Source organism: Carcharhinus amblyrhynchos, chromosome 11 (genome assembly GCF_965287045.1).
Source record: "Carcharhinus amblyrhynchos chromosome 11, sCarAmb.v2.hapA, whole genome shotgun sequence".
Lineage (NCBI taxonomy): Eukaryota > Metazoa > Chordata > Chondrichthyes > Carcharhiniformes > Carcharhinidae > Carcharhinus > Carcharhinus amblyrhynchos.
Genome location: NC_137334.1, coordinates 33,649,694 through 33,664,711, shown reverse-complemented (window position 1 = coordinate 33,664,711; position 15,018 = coordinate 33,649,694). Strand labels below are relative to the sequence as shown.

The 15,018-nt window shown below is 43.5% G+C and overlaps 1 protein-coding gene across 1 annotated transcript in view; it reads right to left on the bottom strand.

Annotated features, from left to right (window-relative positions):
• col5a2b (collagen, type V, alpha 2b) overlaps nt 1-15,018 on the bottom strand; it is a 272,414-nt gene that overhangs the window by 116,161 nt on the left and 141,235 nt on the right. The window contains exons 9-15 of the mRNA XM_080198839.1: nt 12,726-12,770; nt 9,905-9,958; nt 9,675-9,728; nt 7,997-8,050; nt 3,612-3,665; nt 3,337-3,390; nt 2,706-2,750 (exon numbers count right to left, since the gene is read on the bottom strand). Of these exons, the coding sequence (XP_080054965.1) occupies nt 2,706-2,750; nt 3,337-3,390; nt 3,612-3,665; nt 7,997-8,050; nt 9,675-9,728; nt 9,905-9,958; nt 12,726-12,770 (360 nt within the window). The remainder of the gene's footprint in view (nt 1-2,705; nt 2,751-3,336; nt 3,391-3,611; nt 3,666-7,996; nt 8,051-9,674; nt 9,729-9,904; nt 9,959-12,725; nt 12,771-15,018) is intronic.

Sequence of the window (15,018 nt, the reverse complement as noted above, 5' to 3'; positions counted from 1 at the left end):
ATTACTTATGTTATCATGAATGGGTTAAGGTTTCTGCATAAGTTATTTTTGGTTGCAGCTGCAGCTTCAGAACTTGTTCCTAGCAAGTACAATCGTTTCCCATCAACATGTGTCATCGGCCATTGTAATGATGTTGCTGTAAACGTTTTTGAATATGTTCTACCCGACAATAGTAAACCTTTAAATACCATTTTAAATGAATTCAAATATTCAGCCATATACTGCTGGGCAATAGATGTTACAATTCATTGCATATATCAGTGAAATATGCTGAATAAATCACTTTGTCAAATGAACACAAATTGTTAAAAGTGTTTGGAGCCTTAGGCTTGAAGTTTTGCGTTGGCAGAGAGGCTCACTGTCTGTGTGCAAATGCTTTCAGAAACCCAAATCTGGAACTCCTACCCCGATTCCAGCTTCTGCTGTTTTTGTAGTTGGCAGGGAGGGGGGGCGCGGAGTGGGGGTAGGTTATAACTCACACATCTGTGGTTCATGGAGGCAGCTGCCCATGACAATCAGCCACTGCCTCCATCCATGTGTGATTTTGGTGATGCAGACATTTGAAGCCCAAAGTGTGCAGATTAAACCTGGCAATGAAGAACAGATTTGAAACTTGCGGATTTGTTTGCCGATATAAGGTACTCCTTTGTAGATGGATTGGGACCCTTTGGCAAAGGAAGAGCATCCTTTTGGACAGATCAGGTTCTCTTTGGGATCATTAAATGTAGACAATTATCATAAACTCACTGGAACTCGTCAAGTTGTCAAATAATTGTCAAAACTCTCACTGGAACTATCAAAGTTTATTGGAACTGTCAAAACTATCAAGAGATTTAACTCTGCTGGGCTTTATTTTTAAAGAAGTGTGGAGTTTAACAAAAATTAGTGCTTGATATGTCACTCTGTTTACTTAAACCTGACAGCTATCATTATAGGATTTATGCTGCAGGACTGCTTTTATAAACTAACATTATCACAGTGGGGTGGCTGTTAAATGAACAGTTTGATTGACATCTCCAAGTGGTTGTAGAATAGAGGTGAATTGGCATGGAGAGTGTAAGGGCAAAGGGTCATGGATGGGTGCCATGTGTTGGCAAAAGTTGGCATAGGGGCTATAAACGACCATTGGGTTGAGTGGTGGGCATATTTTGGCACAGCGAGCATGGGGGTCCATTGAGGGTGATCAAGGAGAAATTGAATAACCTTAGGGGCATGAGGAAATGAGTGGGGCACATGGTGACTTAGGTTGGCATGGATGGATGGAGACTAGGAAGTATATGGGTGGCTGGGGGTGAAGGTAGAGGGTTATTTTTTGTTTTGACCATTTTTCAATAACTTCAGAAAAGTGCCATTGAACTTTCTATAGAAGCCATCAACTTAAATATTGGCTCGAGATAAGTAGACCTATAAATCTTAGTTCTACCATGTATAATTCCCCCTAATATTTAATAATTTTCTTTTAATTGGTATATTTGTTGAATGATAGTACCAATCTGAAATATATGTTGAGATCTTTGCCTCATTCTACCTCCTTACTTTTGATATCCCTCTTATAACCTACTTTCTCTTGTTATCTCTTATCTTTAGCATTATTACAGGGTCTTTCCTACATTTTATTTGTTTTAGCCTCTTTATTTATCCACAGTGTCCTGAAATTTGATCGATTCACCTTGTTTTTAATGGTATGATTTATTCTGCGTTGTTACTACCTTTTATTTATGAATGTTCCATTGTTCATCTGCAGTAATGTAGTTAGTATTTATTTTCCTCATCTAGCTCACTCCTTAGCTTTGTACCTCTCAATGAAGGATGACAGTCCACCTTAAGGAGTTTTGTTGGTCCAATTAGTGGGTTGGCAGCTCAGCGGCACCACCCCTACTGGTGGCTATTGCTGATGTTACAGGTACAAAGTGAGGGTACTTCAATGATCAAGGCACCCTCAAAGAGAAATAAGAAGGGGTGTTTGGGTTGGGGGGGGGGGGGGGGGGTGGGGGGGGAGTGGATTTTGTGATCCACTCGAAGCATATTGCCACAGGAGTGGCGGTTGCCACTGGCCTGTCATCTGTGTGCCAGAGTATGCCCAAAAACGAGACCCCCCCCCCCCCATTATCCTGCATCTCACTAGGATGTTACTGGGTGGTTTCCCCTAGCAGCGCAAGGTCTTTCTGACAGGGAAAAAGTGGTCCTTGATCCATCATTCAAGTGACTCAATTGGGTTCCCGATGGAAGGCCAATCCACCATCTTCCTGTCTCTGACAAAATGGCACAGTGGTGGGAAGATATTGGGTGGGATTTTCCAGCCACATGCACCCCAATATCAAGGTCAACGGGCCTTTAAATGGTCCACCAAATTTTCTGTCCTGCTCGTTGTGTGGTGGGCAGGATGGGAAATCTCTGCCCATTGATTTCCTGTGACAATCTCCTGTCTCTTAACCCATCACCAAAGTGCTGGCAAACTTGCAGTCATGCAGTCATTACAGCACAGTATGCAACCCTTCAGCCCATCAAGCTGTAGAGCAATCCAATCAGTCCTGTTTCCTTGCTCTATCCCCATAGCTCTTCCGAGTTATTTCCCTCACAGCTAGACCTGGATGATGAATTGAAGGGAAACATTCAAAAGTTGAAAGCTCTTACAAAAAATGAAAGGGAGCCGATTTTGAATAAAATTCCTACTTCTATTAAAACTTATATAACAGCAAACTTACCTTTGAACCTGGGGCACCCATTGCACCAATAGAACCATGGTCACCCTACAAAAGGTAGAAAAAAAACACATTCACTCACAATCCCTTCATTTGATTACCAGCTAAGATTTAATTTTAACAGAGTGTTGTTTTCTGCAAATTAAGTTAAGACAATTGAATGGAAAATGTACTTTTCTCAAATATTCTGTTGAATATTTCTCTTGAAGACTCACCGTTGAAAGGCATTTTGCTGCATTAATTGAATGAAGAGCAACACAATTCTTTTGTGTGATTGGAGAATAGATACCGTATTAACTTTAACTGACATTCTGCAGAACATTGGGTTATTTTCCTCAGGAATATTAATGCCTAGTAGTCAAAACGTTGTACAACAGAACATTAAGCAATGTTCTGCCAATGTGGTTTCAAGGACACTGCCCTCAGAACTGCTGTGTGATACCAATGCACAAATGCTTAAATGTTTGTTTGGCTAAAATCCTTCACTATTAATGTAACAAATTGATTGATAACTCTTAAAATAGTGGGGGAAGAACTTTAGACAAATCCATTGCCCTTGCATACTTTGATGATCTGCATTGTAATTTCAGTGAACAAGATGCGCAGTTCAGCCAGATTAATGTTAAATTGTTACCTTCTGGCCTAGAGCTCCAATTTCACCTTTATGTCCTTTCAGGCCCATGTGTCCCTGTGAAAGATAATTTTCAAAAGATCATCAGTTAAAGTTTTTCCATCAAATACTTAATATTAACAAAATCAGTTGTTTGAACAAATGTTGAAAATACATAAATCACTCTCTTACGGAATGGGTTATCAAGCTAATCTATTGTAGCATATCAGCACACACTTATCGCTATGTCAACGGATGTATTGTGACTGTGAAATTAAGCTTGTATTATGCTTACTTACCCTCAAACCCTTGATGCCAGGCAGACCAGGGGCACCTGGGAAACCTCGAGAACCCTGAAACCATAGGAACATATTAATGTCCAAGAAAACACATAGTCAGTCAGGTTGTTTATGTATCAAGAAGGAGAAAAAAATGCAACTGCTGATATTTTCTGGACTCGTGGTCATCTTGAAAAGAACAAACTTGCGTTTATATAGCAATTCTTATGATCAAAATGCTTCACAGCAAATGTATTGCTTCCGTCGTGAGTGTAGAGAGATTTGTAACTCATTTGGGCACAGCATGGTCCCACAAACAACAAGATAGACAACCAAATAACCATTAATGATGTTGACTGGAATAAATATTGCCCAAGATAACACTCAAGTACCAATGTCAATGTAGGATTTGTTATACCCATGTTTGCCAATAGGAGCATAGTTCATTGATTCACTGAAGAGATGGCATACCAATAGCATAGCCCTCCTTTAATACTGCAGATAGTGTGCTCAAATCTAAAGAAAGGGGCTTGAACCCACAACCCTTTTACTTGGAGACAAAATGTGTTACTATTGCATCAAGGTTGGTTCCAGTTCGATTAATGGAAGTTCTATTATTGATTTAGCCCTCTCCCATATCTTTCTTCGCCAGCCCTCAGTGCACCTAATTAGCTGGACAAAAAAAATGCTAGCTCAGTTCTAGGTACCTGTGGTTCTTTTAAAAGGTCACAAATACGATATTGTAATCAATGTCAATGAATATTGAACGACAAAAATTGTCCCGTCAAGCAATTTGCAAGCTGCGTAAGTTAGGATATAGTTTTATTTTTGTTTTTACATGGGTTGAGAGTGTGGCTGGCAAGGGGAGCATTAATGACCCTTTTCTACTTGCGTTTGAGAAGGTGGTGGTGAACTGCCATCTTGAATACAATCAAGTGGCTTGAGAGACCTTCCAGTGTGTAGTTAAGGGCCAATGACAATGCTGTGGAACTGGAGTCACAAATAGACCAGATTAGATAAAGGTGATGGGTGGATGTTCCCAATTAAAAAGAATTCACCACAATGGAGTCAAATTTGCGTGGCCACAAATGGTGGGTAGCGGGCCAGCCTTGGGCATTTCTCATCTGAAGCTCATTAACAACTGACAGTCGGGGAGAACAAGCCAATAGGTTGTGGCGGGTGCGAGGAAGTTTCAGCATGTCAGAGGAAGATGCCATATTTAACGGGCAGCCAGTAATAGCTGCATAAAAAAGACGAGGAGAAGCTGAACAAGAGAAACAGGAAAGGCTGAAGTCAGAACTCCAGTATTTAGTGAGGTATGTATGTGGCGGAGGAATGGAGAGAGGTGCTGGTCCCAGGAGACAGGAGAGGAGGTGAGCATGGTCCACAAATAAAACCTGGCTGGAGGTCACTGAGAAAGTCACGGCTTAAATACATTACCAGAAACGTGTCAATGACCAGGTACAATCTAATGGCATTTATCATAGCAGCCTGCAGGTCATAAATAGTGCCATAAGATGTGAAGCAAATTGGTCAGCACAAGGATAGGGCATGACCAGGAATCATTGTCCACAATGAACCACAGACTAGTCTCACATTGGAGGCTCAAGAATCCACCCATAGGGGCATTCAGCTGGACAGGAGAGCTGAGACACCTGGGACTATTTAAAAATATCAAAACAACTTCCCGTGAACTGTATACCAATCTGCAAGACCCTTTTCCGGGGAGATAGCTGCAAACTAATTAAATATTCAGTGAGTGAAATCTTTACCTGTATTCAAAGGCTCCAGGCTATGTTGCAGACCTGCTGGCCACAGGCATGTACTCAATTACCCCTTTACCTGAGGGAAGCCAATAATGACCCTGAATCTGATCACCCTCTCAGCTTGACTGGCCTCATTGGTGCAATATCTGACGTACTGCCCCGTCCTCGCTTCCATGATGGCATCTGTTAACTGCTTAACGCCGTGAAGATTCACCAATTGGGAGATCCAATTGGGCATTAGACTGCTCCTTGCTCCTATTCTTGCTCCTATGTGCCCTCCTAGTCCACATCCCCTTGCAACATCATGAGGTTCTACTGCTCTAGCTCTTGCATTCCTGCTTCATTTGGTTGTGCCCGTTATTCTCTCTCCCACTTCTCAATGCAGGAGTGAAACTCTGCGCACACCCCCCAGCCATTAAGAGTTAGAACGCTCAGGATTTAGGGCCACTAGACCTGCTGGTGTTGTCTACATTATTCAAACATGACCTTGTGAAAAGTCTTCCAATAAGTGCCCTCAATTAAGGGTTCGTACTGTGCAACCCATTCAATCTCTCGGCCTACTTGTTTCACTATTCAATGGTGCGGCCTCCAACCACCACTCACCCTCCACAGGAGAGTGCAATTTATCATGGCCAATCAACCTAAGCCGCACATTTTTGGAATGTGGGAGGAAACTGGAGCACCCGGAGGAAACCCACGGAGATATGGGGAGAATGTGAAAATGCCACACAGACAGTCAGCCAAGGCCGGAATTGAACCCAGGTACCTGGCGCTGTGAGGCGGACTGCTAACTACTGTGCCAACGTACCACTGAGTTTATTCGATATTTTATGTTTTTATTACCGAGACTAACTTTTGCTTCTCCCCAGATTAATGTAATGAATTGAATTGAAATTCCACTATGTGGTGGGATTTGAACTCATCTGTCTGAAGTCTTAGTCCAGCTCCCTGGATTATAAAGCCAGTAAGATAACAGCCAAATTGGGATTCCCTTGTATCCTTTTGAATGCGTAAGATGCCGATTTGTATACTTACAGGGAGTATAGCCCAAGATGGGCCACAGCTACAATTGGCCAGTGATAGGTCCCTTTTGATTAATGTCAGTTTAATCTCAGGGAGAAAGGAGGATGTAAGATTTTTCCCACAATTTCCATGGCCCTATCAGCCCTTTCTATCTACCCGCATCAGCAACAATCTTTCCTTGTAACTTAAACGTTGCCAAAAAGAACCATCTCTGTTAAATTAGTTGTGTAGATCCAGATCCAAGGCACAACTCCACTGGCTATCATAGAAACCCATTGAGTCTGCACTGACAACAATCCCACTTAGGCCCTATCCCCATAACCGCACATATTTACCTCCCAATCCTGTTAACCTACACATCCTGGGCTACTAAGGGATAATTTAGCATGTCAATACACCTAAGCCACACATCTTTGGACTGTGGGAGGATACTGGAGCATCCAGAGGAAACTCACGCAGACACGAGGAGAAAATACAAATTTCACACAGACAGTGAGCTAAGCCAGGAATCGAGTCCAGGTCCCTGGGGCTGTGAGGCAGCAGTGCTAATCACTGTGGTCACTACTTCAGCTACTGTGCCGTTTCCTGGTAACCTCATGAAATAGATTGTGAAGATTATGGGTATTATTGATATCAACATTTTAAAAATGGAAATATCGACTCTTGCCACCAATCTAATGTATTGCTTCATTAGAACTAATTCCTTATTTAGCTCACCTATCTTTTAGTTGTTTCTCCAATGCAGGGGTTTTTATTTTTATAAAGAATGGAGATCAAGATCTATTAAATTGAAAGTCATGAAACATTTCTTTGCAGTTAAATCTAATATCAAGGGATCAGTTTTTGGCATCAGAGATGGAAATTGGGAGGCTGGAATGGCTCTGCATCACAAACCTACATCTGTCACTGGGAATTTCCCGGTGGAAGGCCCCATTTTGGGCTGGAGTTGGACCTGCCATTTCAATCAGAAATCCCAAGATGGGTAACAAGATGGGAGCAGACTCGGAGCAGGCCTGCTGAAGGGTCCATCTTGTCTACCTCTTTTCAAGAGTTCCTTGGCAACAACAAGTCTCAGCCTTTGCTGCTGGCACGTAAAAATGCAGAGATGAGCTCCCCAACCGAGAATCAATCAAAATCAATGACAACCCAAAACATGCCTCTTATATGGATCTGTTGTTCTGGCTCTATCACACGCTCCAAAGCTAATGACCTCCCTCAACGTGAACATGCCTTCAATGCCATTCTTAAATCCACTAACGTACTTGTCAAGAAGAATCTTGTCCTTGTGCCCCACATTTGTATTGGTTCCCACCTCTTCTTGCCTGCAGGAGCCACCTACCAGCCCCAGCGAAAATCCTGCAAGGTGACCCATTAGGTGAGGTCGGGTTGGGGGGGGGCTTCCTCCCTCACACCCTTCCCCACACTTTACACGAATGGTAGGCGGTGGAAACAAAGACGTGACTTGCACCGTTGCTGTTCGGCGGCCATTTTTTTTGCCATCCCTCCTCCACTTGGGCCTATTTCTGCATGTGGCCCCAGCTGCTTGATTTCAATGATTTTGTGGTTATCAGGCTCCAGTGATCAATGCCACTTTTTAAAATCGACAGGCCCCTTTACCTGCTGTCCAGTGAATCCCTGCTCACCAGCACGCCCTGGCTTTCCAGAATCACCCTTTGGAAATAAAAGAAATTTAGTCCATAGATTAATATAATCGTCACTTCACGGTATTTAATGAGAGTGGATAGCTTCACTCATTATATTTGCTTTATAATTAAAACATTCCTTCAAAGCTATCCACCAGCCCACTCTAATATTCTCCGGACTCTTCAAGTATGTATTGAAGGTGAATTTTCATGTAGGAGGGAACCTCACAATCATCCATTGGCAATTGAGTGGAAGAGACCAAGAAACCTGGAAAAATAACAGAGATTTGGGGCAGAATTTTCTGTTTTTATTGCAGTATTGCAACCGTCGGCCACAATGGCAACTTTGTCCGCCATATCATGAGGAAATCTAAAATAAAATAAAATCCAAGGGTGAGTCCCACAACATCATGCTGGGACCCTGATGTTGTGGGGCCCACCCGCAGGCTCTGATTAAATGCACCCCGCCTGCAACTTAAAGATCAGAAACCCTTTTCAAAAGCCGGCTTGATACAAAAAATTTAAAGCAGAATGCCCTCCTCCCCATTCACCACCCCTCCATTCCCCCATGCACACTGCACCCACACACCTTCCCCCCTCTGGGCCAGCACCCAACACACATCCTCAACGCACCCCCCAGTACTGCCCCCAGTAGCATCAGAGGCAACGTCAGGGGCAGTGCCCAGGTACTTCCGAGGCGTGATCTTCTCACTCCTGAGTGATGCACTCACCCGCTGAGCCCTCTGGTGGGTTCTGCCCAATAGGTGCACACTGTGGATGGGCAGTCATAATTCACATCGTGCCCTCTTGCCAGCGTGAACAGATAATGTAATGGGGGGGGGGGAAGAGTATTTATCAGGATAGAGGCCTGATAATTAGATTTACATTTATTCTAATCTGGTTCCTAGCGCTGAATGTCTGGAATTCTGTTATGTCACTGGTAGGGGGATCATGACAAGATTTCCCGCTAAATGGGTAACTGTTTTAGGCCTCTTGTGAGATTTTGTGCTCCTGTCACCAAATATACCCAAGGCAAATGGGAATGCAAAATTCCAACTCTGGGCTGTATTTATCCCTTTTTTTAGGTTTCTGTGGATCTTCCAACAATTTTTGTGGACAATCTCTGAGGAAATTCACACCACTGTGTTTTCGGTTCTGTAAGTCTGAAAACAAGTTCACCGGAATCTTACTACTGCTCCACCTGAGGCTCATAGGATGCCATCCGAGGCCAACAGAGAATGTGTTCTGCAAGCTCCCCGATTCTGGGCCGGGCGAGGTGGTAAAATTCCGGCCATTGACTCCATCCTAGCTGATTCAAAAATAAAACATGGCTCGGTATGTATCACATATCCATTCAGGAGTGTGACTTAGAGCACCACAAACCTTGACTTGTTTAGCAGCACCAAATGTGCTTTTTTCAAAGCTTCTTTGGTGTTTATTTTTTCTTTTCCATATAGTTCAGTTTACCCTAGCTTGTGAAGCTTTGTTCACAACATCAACCATTAAGCATGAGATGGCACAAATTATTTATTGCGTCTGGGAAATGGTGCACCAGCTGGAATAATGATACTGGCACATTGTGGAATTTATTTCATCTTTGAGAGCAAACCAGTAAGGCATTGAATAAATGTATTTTTTTTAAATCTACTCACGTCTTCACCAGGTTTTCCAATTGGTCCCTCAGGACCACGGTTACCAATTGCACCCTGCCATTTAACAGAAAAGAAAAGTATTACCCACAGTGCTGGAAGACAGCTGCGTTCACTTACAGAAGCATCTGAAGTACTCGTAATGCTACAATGTTGGTTACGTGTCATGTTAGTGGTTTCAAAGTTCTCCCACTGCATGGTACACATTTTAATGACAATGTTTGAAGGCTTACCATTGTTCCCAAGTCACCAGGTTCCCCAGGTGGGCCAGGCAAGCCTTTAGGGCCCTATTGGAAAGGAGCAAAACGAAAGCATGTTTAAAGACAAGGCTAATGTATATTTACAAAATACCGCACGTGGTTACATTCAGCGTAAGATAAGGGAAAAGATTCAATATGGTGGCACTGCTGCCTCACGGCTCCAGGAACCTGGGTTCAATTCCAGCCTTGGATGACTATCTGTGTGGAGCTTGCACATTCTCCCCGTCTCTGCGTGGGTTTCCACTGGATGTTCCGGTTTCCTCCCACAGTCCAAAGACGTGCGGGTTAGGTGCATTGGTTATATTAAATTGCCCCTTAGTGTCCAGGGATGTATAGGTTAGAGAGATTAGCAGGTAAATACGTGCGATTACAAGGGTTGGCCTGGGTGGGATTGCTGTCAGTGCAGGCTCAATGGGCCATTTGGCTCCTTCTGCACTGTAGGGACTCTATGATTCTATAGTCAACAGATATCATATGGAATTTGCCACACAGAAGGAGGCTTTTGTGTCCATGTCAGTAATAGTCCTTCAGCTGAAGCTTTTGGCTGGCATTTTCTGGCCACTTTTGCCCCAAGACCTGATAATCCTACCCAAGGTCAACAGACCTTTGCATGGTCCGTGTCCCACCCGCTACAATTCCTGTGGCATGGGGGATGAGAAAATTCCGATCTTTGACTCAAATCTTCTTTTGCTGCATCCTTCTTTCTTTTCAAATATTTTTCTGGTTCCAACTAAATGTGTCGCAGGCCAGCTTTACGCCCATCCCAGGTGCAGACTGGGGTATCGGGGAAATATAAAATTGGGTAGGATGCTAGGGCAGCAGAGTGGGGCACAGTGGTTAGCACCGCTGCCTCACAGCACCAAGGATCCAGGTTCAATTCAGGTCTTGGGATGAGCGTGTGGAATTTACACATTTGTCTGCGTGGGTTTCCTCCAAACATTCTGATTCCTCCCCACAGGTCAAAGATGTGCAGGTTAGGTGGATTGGTCATGCTAAACTGTCCCTTAGTGTCCTAAGATGTGTAGGTTATGGGAAATACATGGCGTTATGGGGATAGAACCTGGATGGGATGCTGTGTTGGAGAGTTGGTGCACAGTCGATGGCCAGAAGATCCCTTCTGAACTGTAGGGATTCTATAAGGTGATGTGTCCATTATCCTTCTGTCCCCACTGGATAGGTGGCGGGTGACCCACCCTCCTTTAGGCCAATTGAGACCCTTAATAGGCCAATTATTATCATGTCAAAACTGTGTATTGCTCTGAACATCTTTATTATGTCTTTCCTTAACATTGTCTATCCTTAGTTCCCAACATAACTGGCAGCAGGTCACCTGAGTCCTCAGGGAAACAGCATAGATTTGGTGTTTCAATGTTTATGTAATTCCTGGTGCTTCCTGTTTTATTTTAAGAAAAATTTTCAATACTTGCAGCTATTTTTAGACTGAAGTATTAAGGTGAATCAAATTCTTACATGGAAACGGGTAAATACTGGGCCTGTTAAAATCAGTTTGTGACATTCCTTTGCATGGTTCTATTGAATGTATTTCCCGAGCAGGCTGTGGGGCTGCTCCTTCAGGTTGGAGGAGCTGTGAAGTGTTGGCCAGCAACTTGCAAATGTGTTTTAAATTGAATTTCCCAGCATGGGTGATTGCGGGAGTGGAGGCCAATTGGCTGCTTTATCTGACAGCAAAATTTACCAGGCATGTAAGCCGCTGAAGGCACTTTTCCTGTTTTGGAGCGAGGATCGATTCCCCAGTGGTCTTGCTGCCCAGCACTTAGCCGCATGTTTAAGACAACTGAGGGTCAAGTCCACCATTTGCAAAAGGTTTCCTCACATCAGGACAACATGTTAGAGTGAAATTGAGACCCAAATGTCTACAGTTACAAGTTCTAGACAATTAAACAATAAAGCAATTAACTTAACAATAATTCAGTGAAATATTGTGAAGAGCAGTCACAAAAGAGAACTCATATTGTGTTGGTCCATTTAACCCACAGGAAGATAATATCATTTTGACTAAGAGCTTCCTCAGAGCTGCTTCCATTTCTGCTGCCATTACTTCGCTGTGTATGTAAATCTGGTTTTTGCTGGTGGCCTCACACCAACAGAGAAGAAGTAGTTCCAGAAATTTCCTGGCCTTGATGCCCCAGGTAGGGTTTTTCACCCCTCCCTCCAAAACCCGCAGCGTGTTTTCCGGAAGCAAAGCCAGCTCGCCATTGGCTGGTGGCATGATCTTCCAGTCCCGCCGATGTCAATGGCATTTTGCATTGTGCGCCGATCTCTAGGAAGCCACATAGGAGGGTTGCAGGTCAACATCTGTGGGACCAGAAGGTCCTTCCAGAGAGAAGGGGCTGGAAAATTCTGCCCCTTGTTATCCCTTTTTTCCCGGGATCATATCTAGCAGCAGCACATTCCTCACATTGCTGCCGCAAACACACCCTCCCCACTCTACCCACACCTCCACCTACACACCTAACAACCCAAACACTCCAAACCCTTACCCTCATTCTCCAATCACAATTGAACCAGAAGCTCTGCTGGCGATTAGTAGTGAGCCATCTTCGCCGCTGGAAAACACACCGTGCGGGGGGTGGGGGGGTGGGCAGGTGTTGGGGGGGGGGAGGGGAGGTGGGGAGGAGGTGCGGGGGCTGGAAAATCTGACCCAATAACTTCAAACAAATCTCATTCAACTTTAGTTCACATTAGTGAATCCATGACAGTTCAAGCATAAATTGCTGCCCCATCCAATCCCTGATTGGAATACACTGAAATGATTAATACAAAAAATGCTTACTGCTGGTCCTGGGGATCCTGGAGCTCCTCTTGGGCCTACTTCACCCTAGAAAAGAAAGCAAAAGTCATAAATAGTGATGAAACAAATGAAATGAGTATTGATTCTGTGTGGAGGTTTATCACACAAGGTAGTGTTTTTGCAGAATTTTTCATTTGGGTTATTTCTCTGTCAGTCTTCTAAGAGAGCAATGGACTCTGCTACCAGTAGGAATTTAACAGGAGCGCAGGAGATAAATGATAATGGCTCCTTTAGAGGATAAGCCGTTTCAGTCAGTCTCTTCCATTCTGGGCTGCACTGATATAATTTTGATCGCAAGACACTAAATTAGTTGGTACATCAAAATGAACAGATAAGATGTTAATGCAGGAGGTTTATATTAGTCTGTCTTATGACGATAATGGATTCTTTTGTTTGTAAATTGTTATTCCATCCAAGAAAAACAAATTGAATCCAGTAGCTGGTTCCCATGAGAGAGGAACAAACTTGATCCAAGCTGACAAGATGAGGCATTGCACCCGATCCTGGGCTCGATCTGACACTTGATCTGAGCCCAAAAGCCAAGATGGCTTTGAAAAATTGCCTCAGTTGAGCATTATTGGCTACCCTGATCATTGGCCCTACCCTAGCCTGGGCGAACCACCTGCTCGATAATGGATTCATCCAATTAATCCAATTTTCAGGGAAATCCACTAGCTTTACATCATAGCGACCATTTCCAGGACAAACTCAGGAGGTGTGTTTATTTAGGGCAGATTAAAGACTATTGGACAGGACTTTATGGCTTCATTTGTCCTGAAAACGTAAAATCCTGCCCGAGGTCAGCAGCCCTTTCTATGGTTCCACCCCTCATCCACTCCAATTCCCATGGCGAATGGGACGGTAAAATTCCAGCCATTGTGTCAGAGACATATGTTCCATTGGTGGTTTGGAGAGAATATCCCTGAACGCATAGTAACGAGTTGTTTCCTGCATCACACTTAGATTCAGAAATTTGAGTGATATTGGGATTTTCTGATACTTAAGTTCAAAAATTCATGTGTAACCGTATTTAATTATGATACTTAGTAATGACTAACTGGAGAAATGACTACAACAACAACTTCTCTCTATATGGCATCTTTAACATTGCACCTCCCAAGGAGCTACACAGGAACATTGTAAAACAAAGTCTTCACCAGGACACATTATACACTGAGCCACAGAAGGAGACATCAGGGACCAAAAACTTGGTCAAAAAGGTAGATTTTAAAGGAGTGCTTTAAAGGGGGAAAGTGAGGTAGACAGGGGAAGAGTTGTACAGAGGGAATTGCAGAGGTTGAAGCCTCACCAACTGAATGCATGGCTACCAAGGGTCAATTATAATTGGGAATGTACAGGAGGCCAGAATGAGGGAAGCACAGGTAACTCAGAGGGCTTTGGGGTTGGAGAAATTTATAGGGATAGCAAGGGGCAAAGCCATGAATCATCGAATCCCCTTCTGGAGAAAATTGAAACCAAGAATGTGAATCTTAAAACCAGCCAGCGCTGGGGTGATCGGAAACAGCTGCGAGTTAAGACATGGACAGCAGGGTTTTGGATGACCTCAAGTATATGGAGGGTCGAATGTGGGAGAGTAGCCAGGAATGCGCTGGAACAGCTGAGTGGAGAAGTAACAAAGGCACAGATGGGGGTTTCATCTTGAGATGGCTGAGATGGGATTAAGGTAAGGGATTGAGGAGGGAAAGTTTACCTTTGTCATAGTCACATAAAATGTCATTTCTGACTTTGATAAGAGTCATTTCCATCCTGTGGCAGGGGCCAAATGTAGGAGTTCGGCTTGCCCCAGTTTTTATTGTAATTCAAATGTAATTAATTCGTCTCCAAATCCTGTGATTCCAAATCCATTTCGATTTCAGTGTACTATGTGAATATTCTAACCAACCTTGGAGATTTGGGACACTGCAGCTTGAATTTTCCAACTGAGAGGGTTGTAGTGCCTTCATGCCATTGTAACATAAAGGTGCTTGGTAGAGCAAGGGTTAGCATGGGACTGGAGAATAACAGCACCCACAGTATGATGTGTAGAGTTACAATGTAATAGGCTCTGAGAGAACAACTCAGAGAGAACACAGTGTAAGCAATCAGTCTACATGGTAGCAGCACAGTGCAAGACAGTAACTTGAGATCTGTAAATAGTTAGACCAACTAACAAATTAATAGACAAACAAAAATAAACAGTGAGATAAAAGCAAGTTACTGCAGATGCTGGAATCTAAAAGAAAAATGGAAAATGCTGGAAAATCTCAGCAGATCT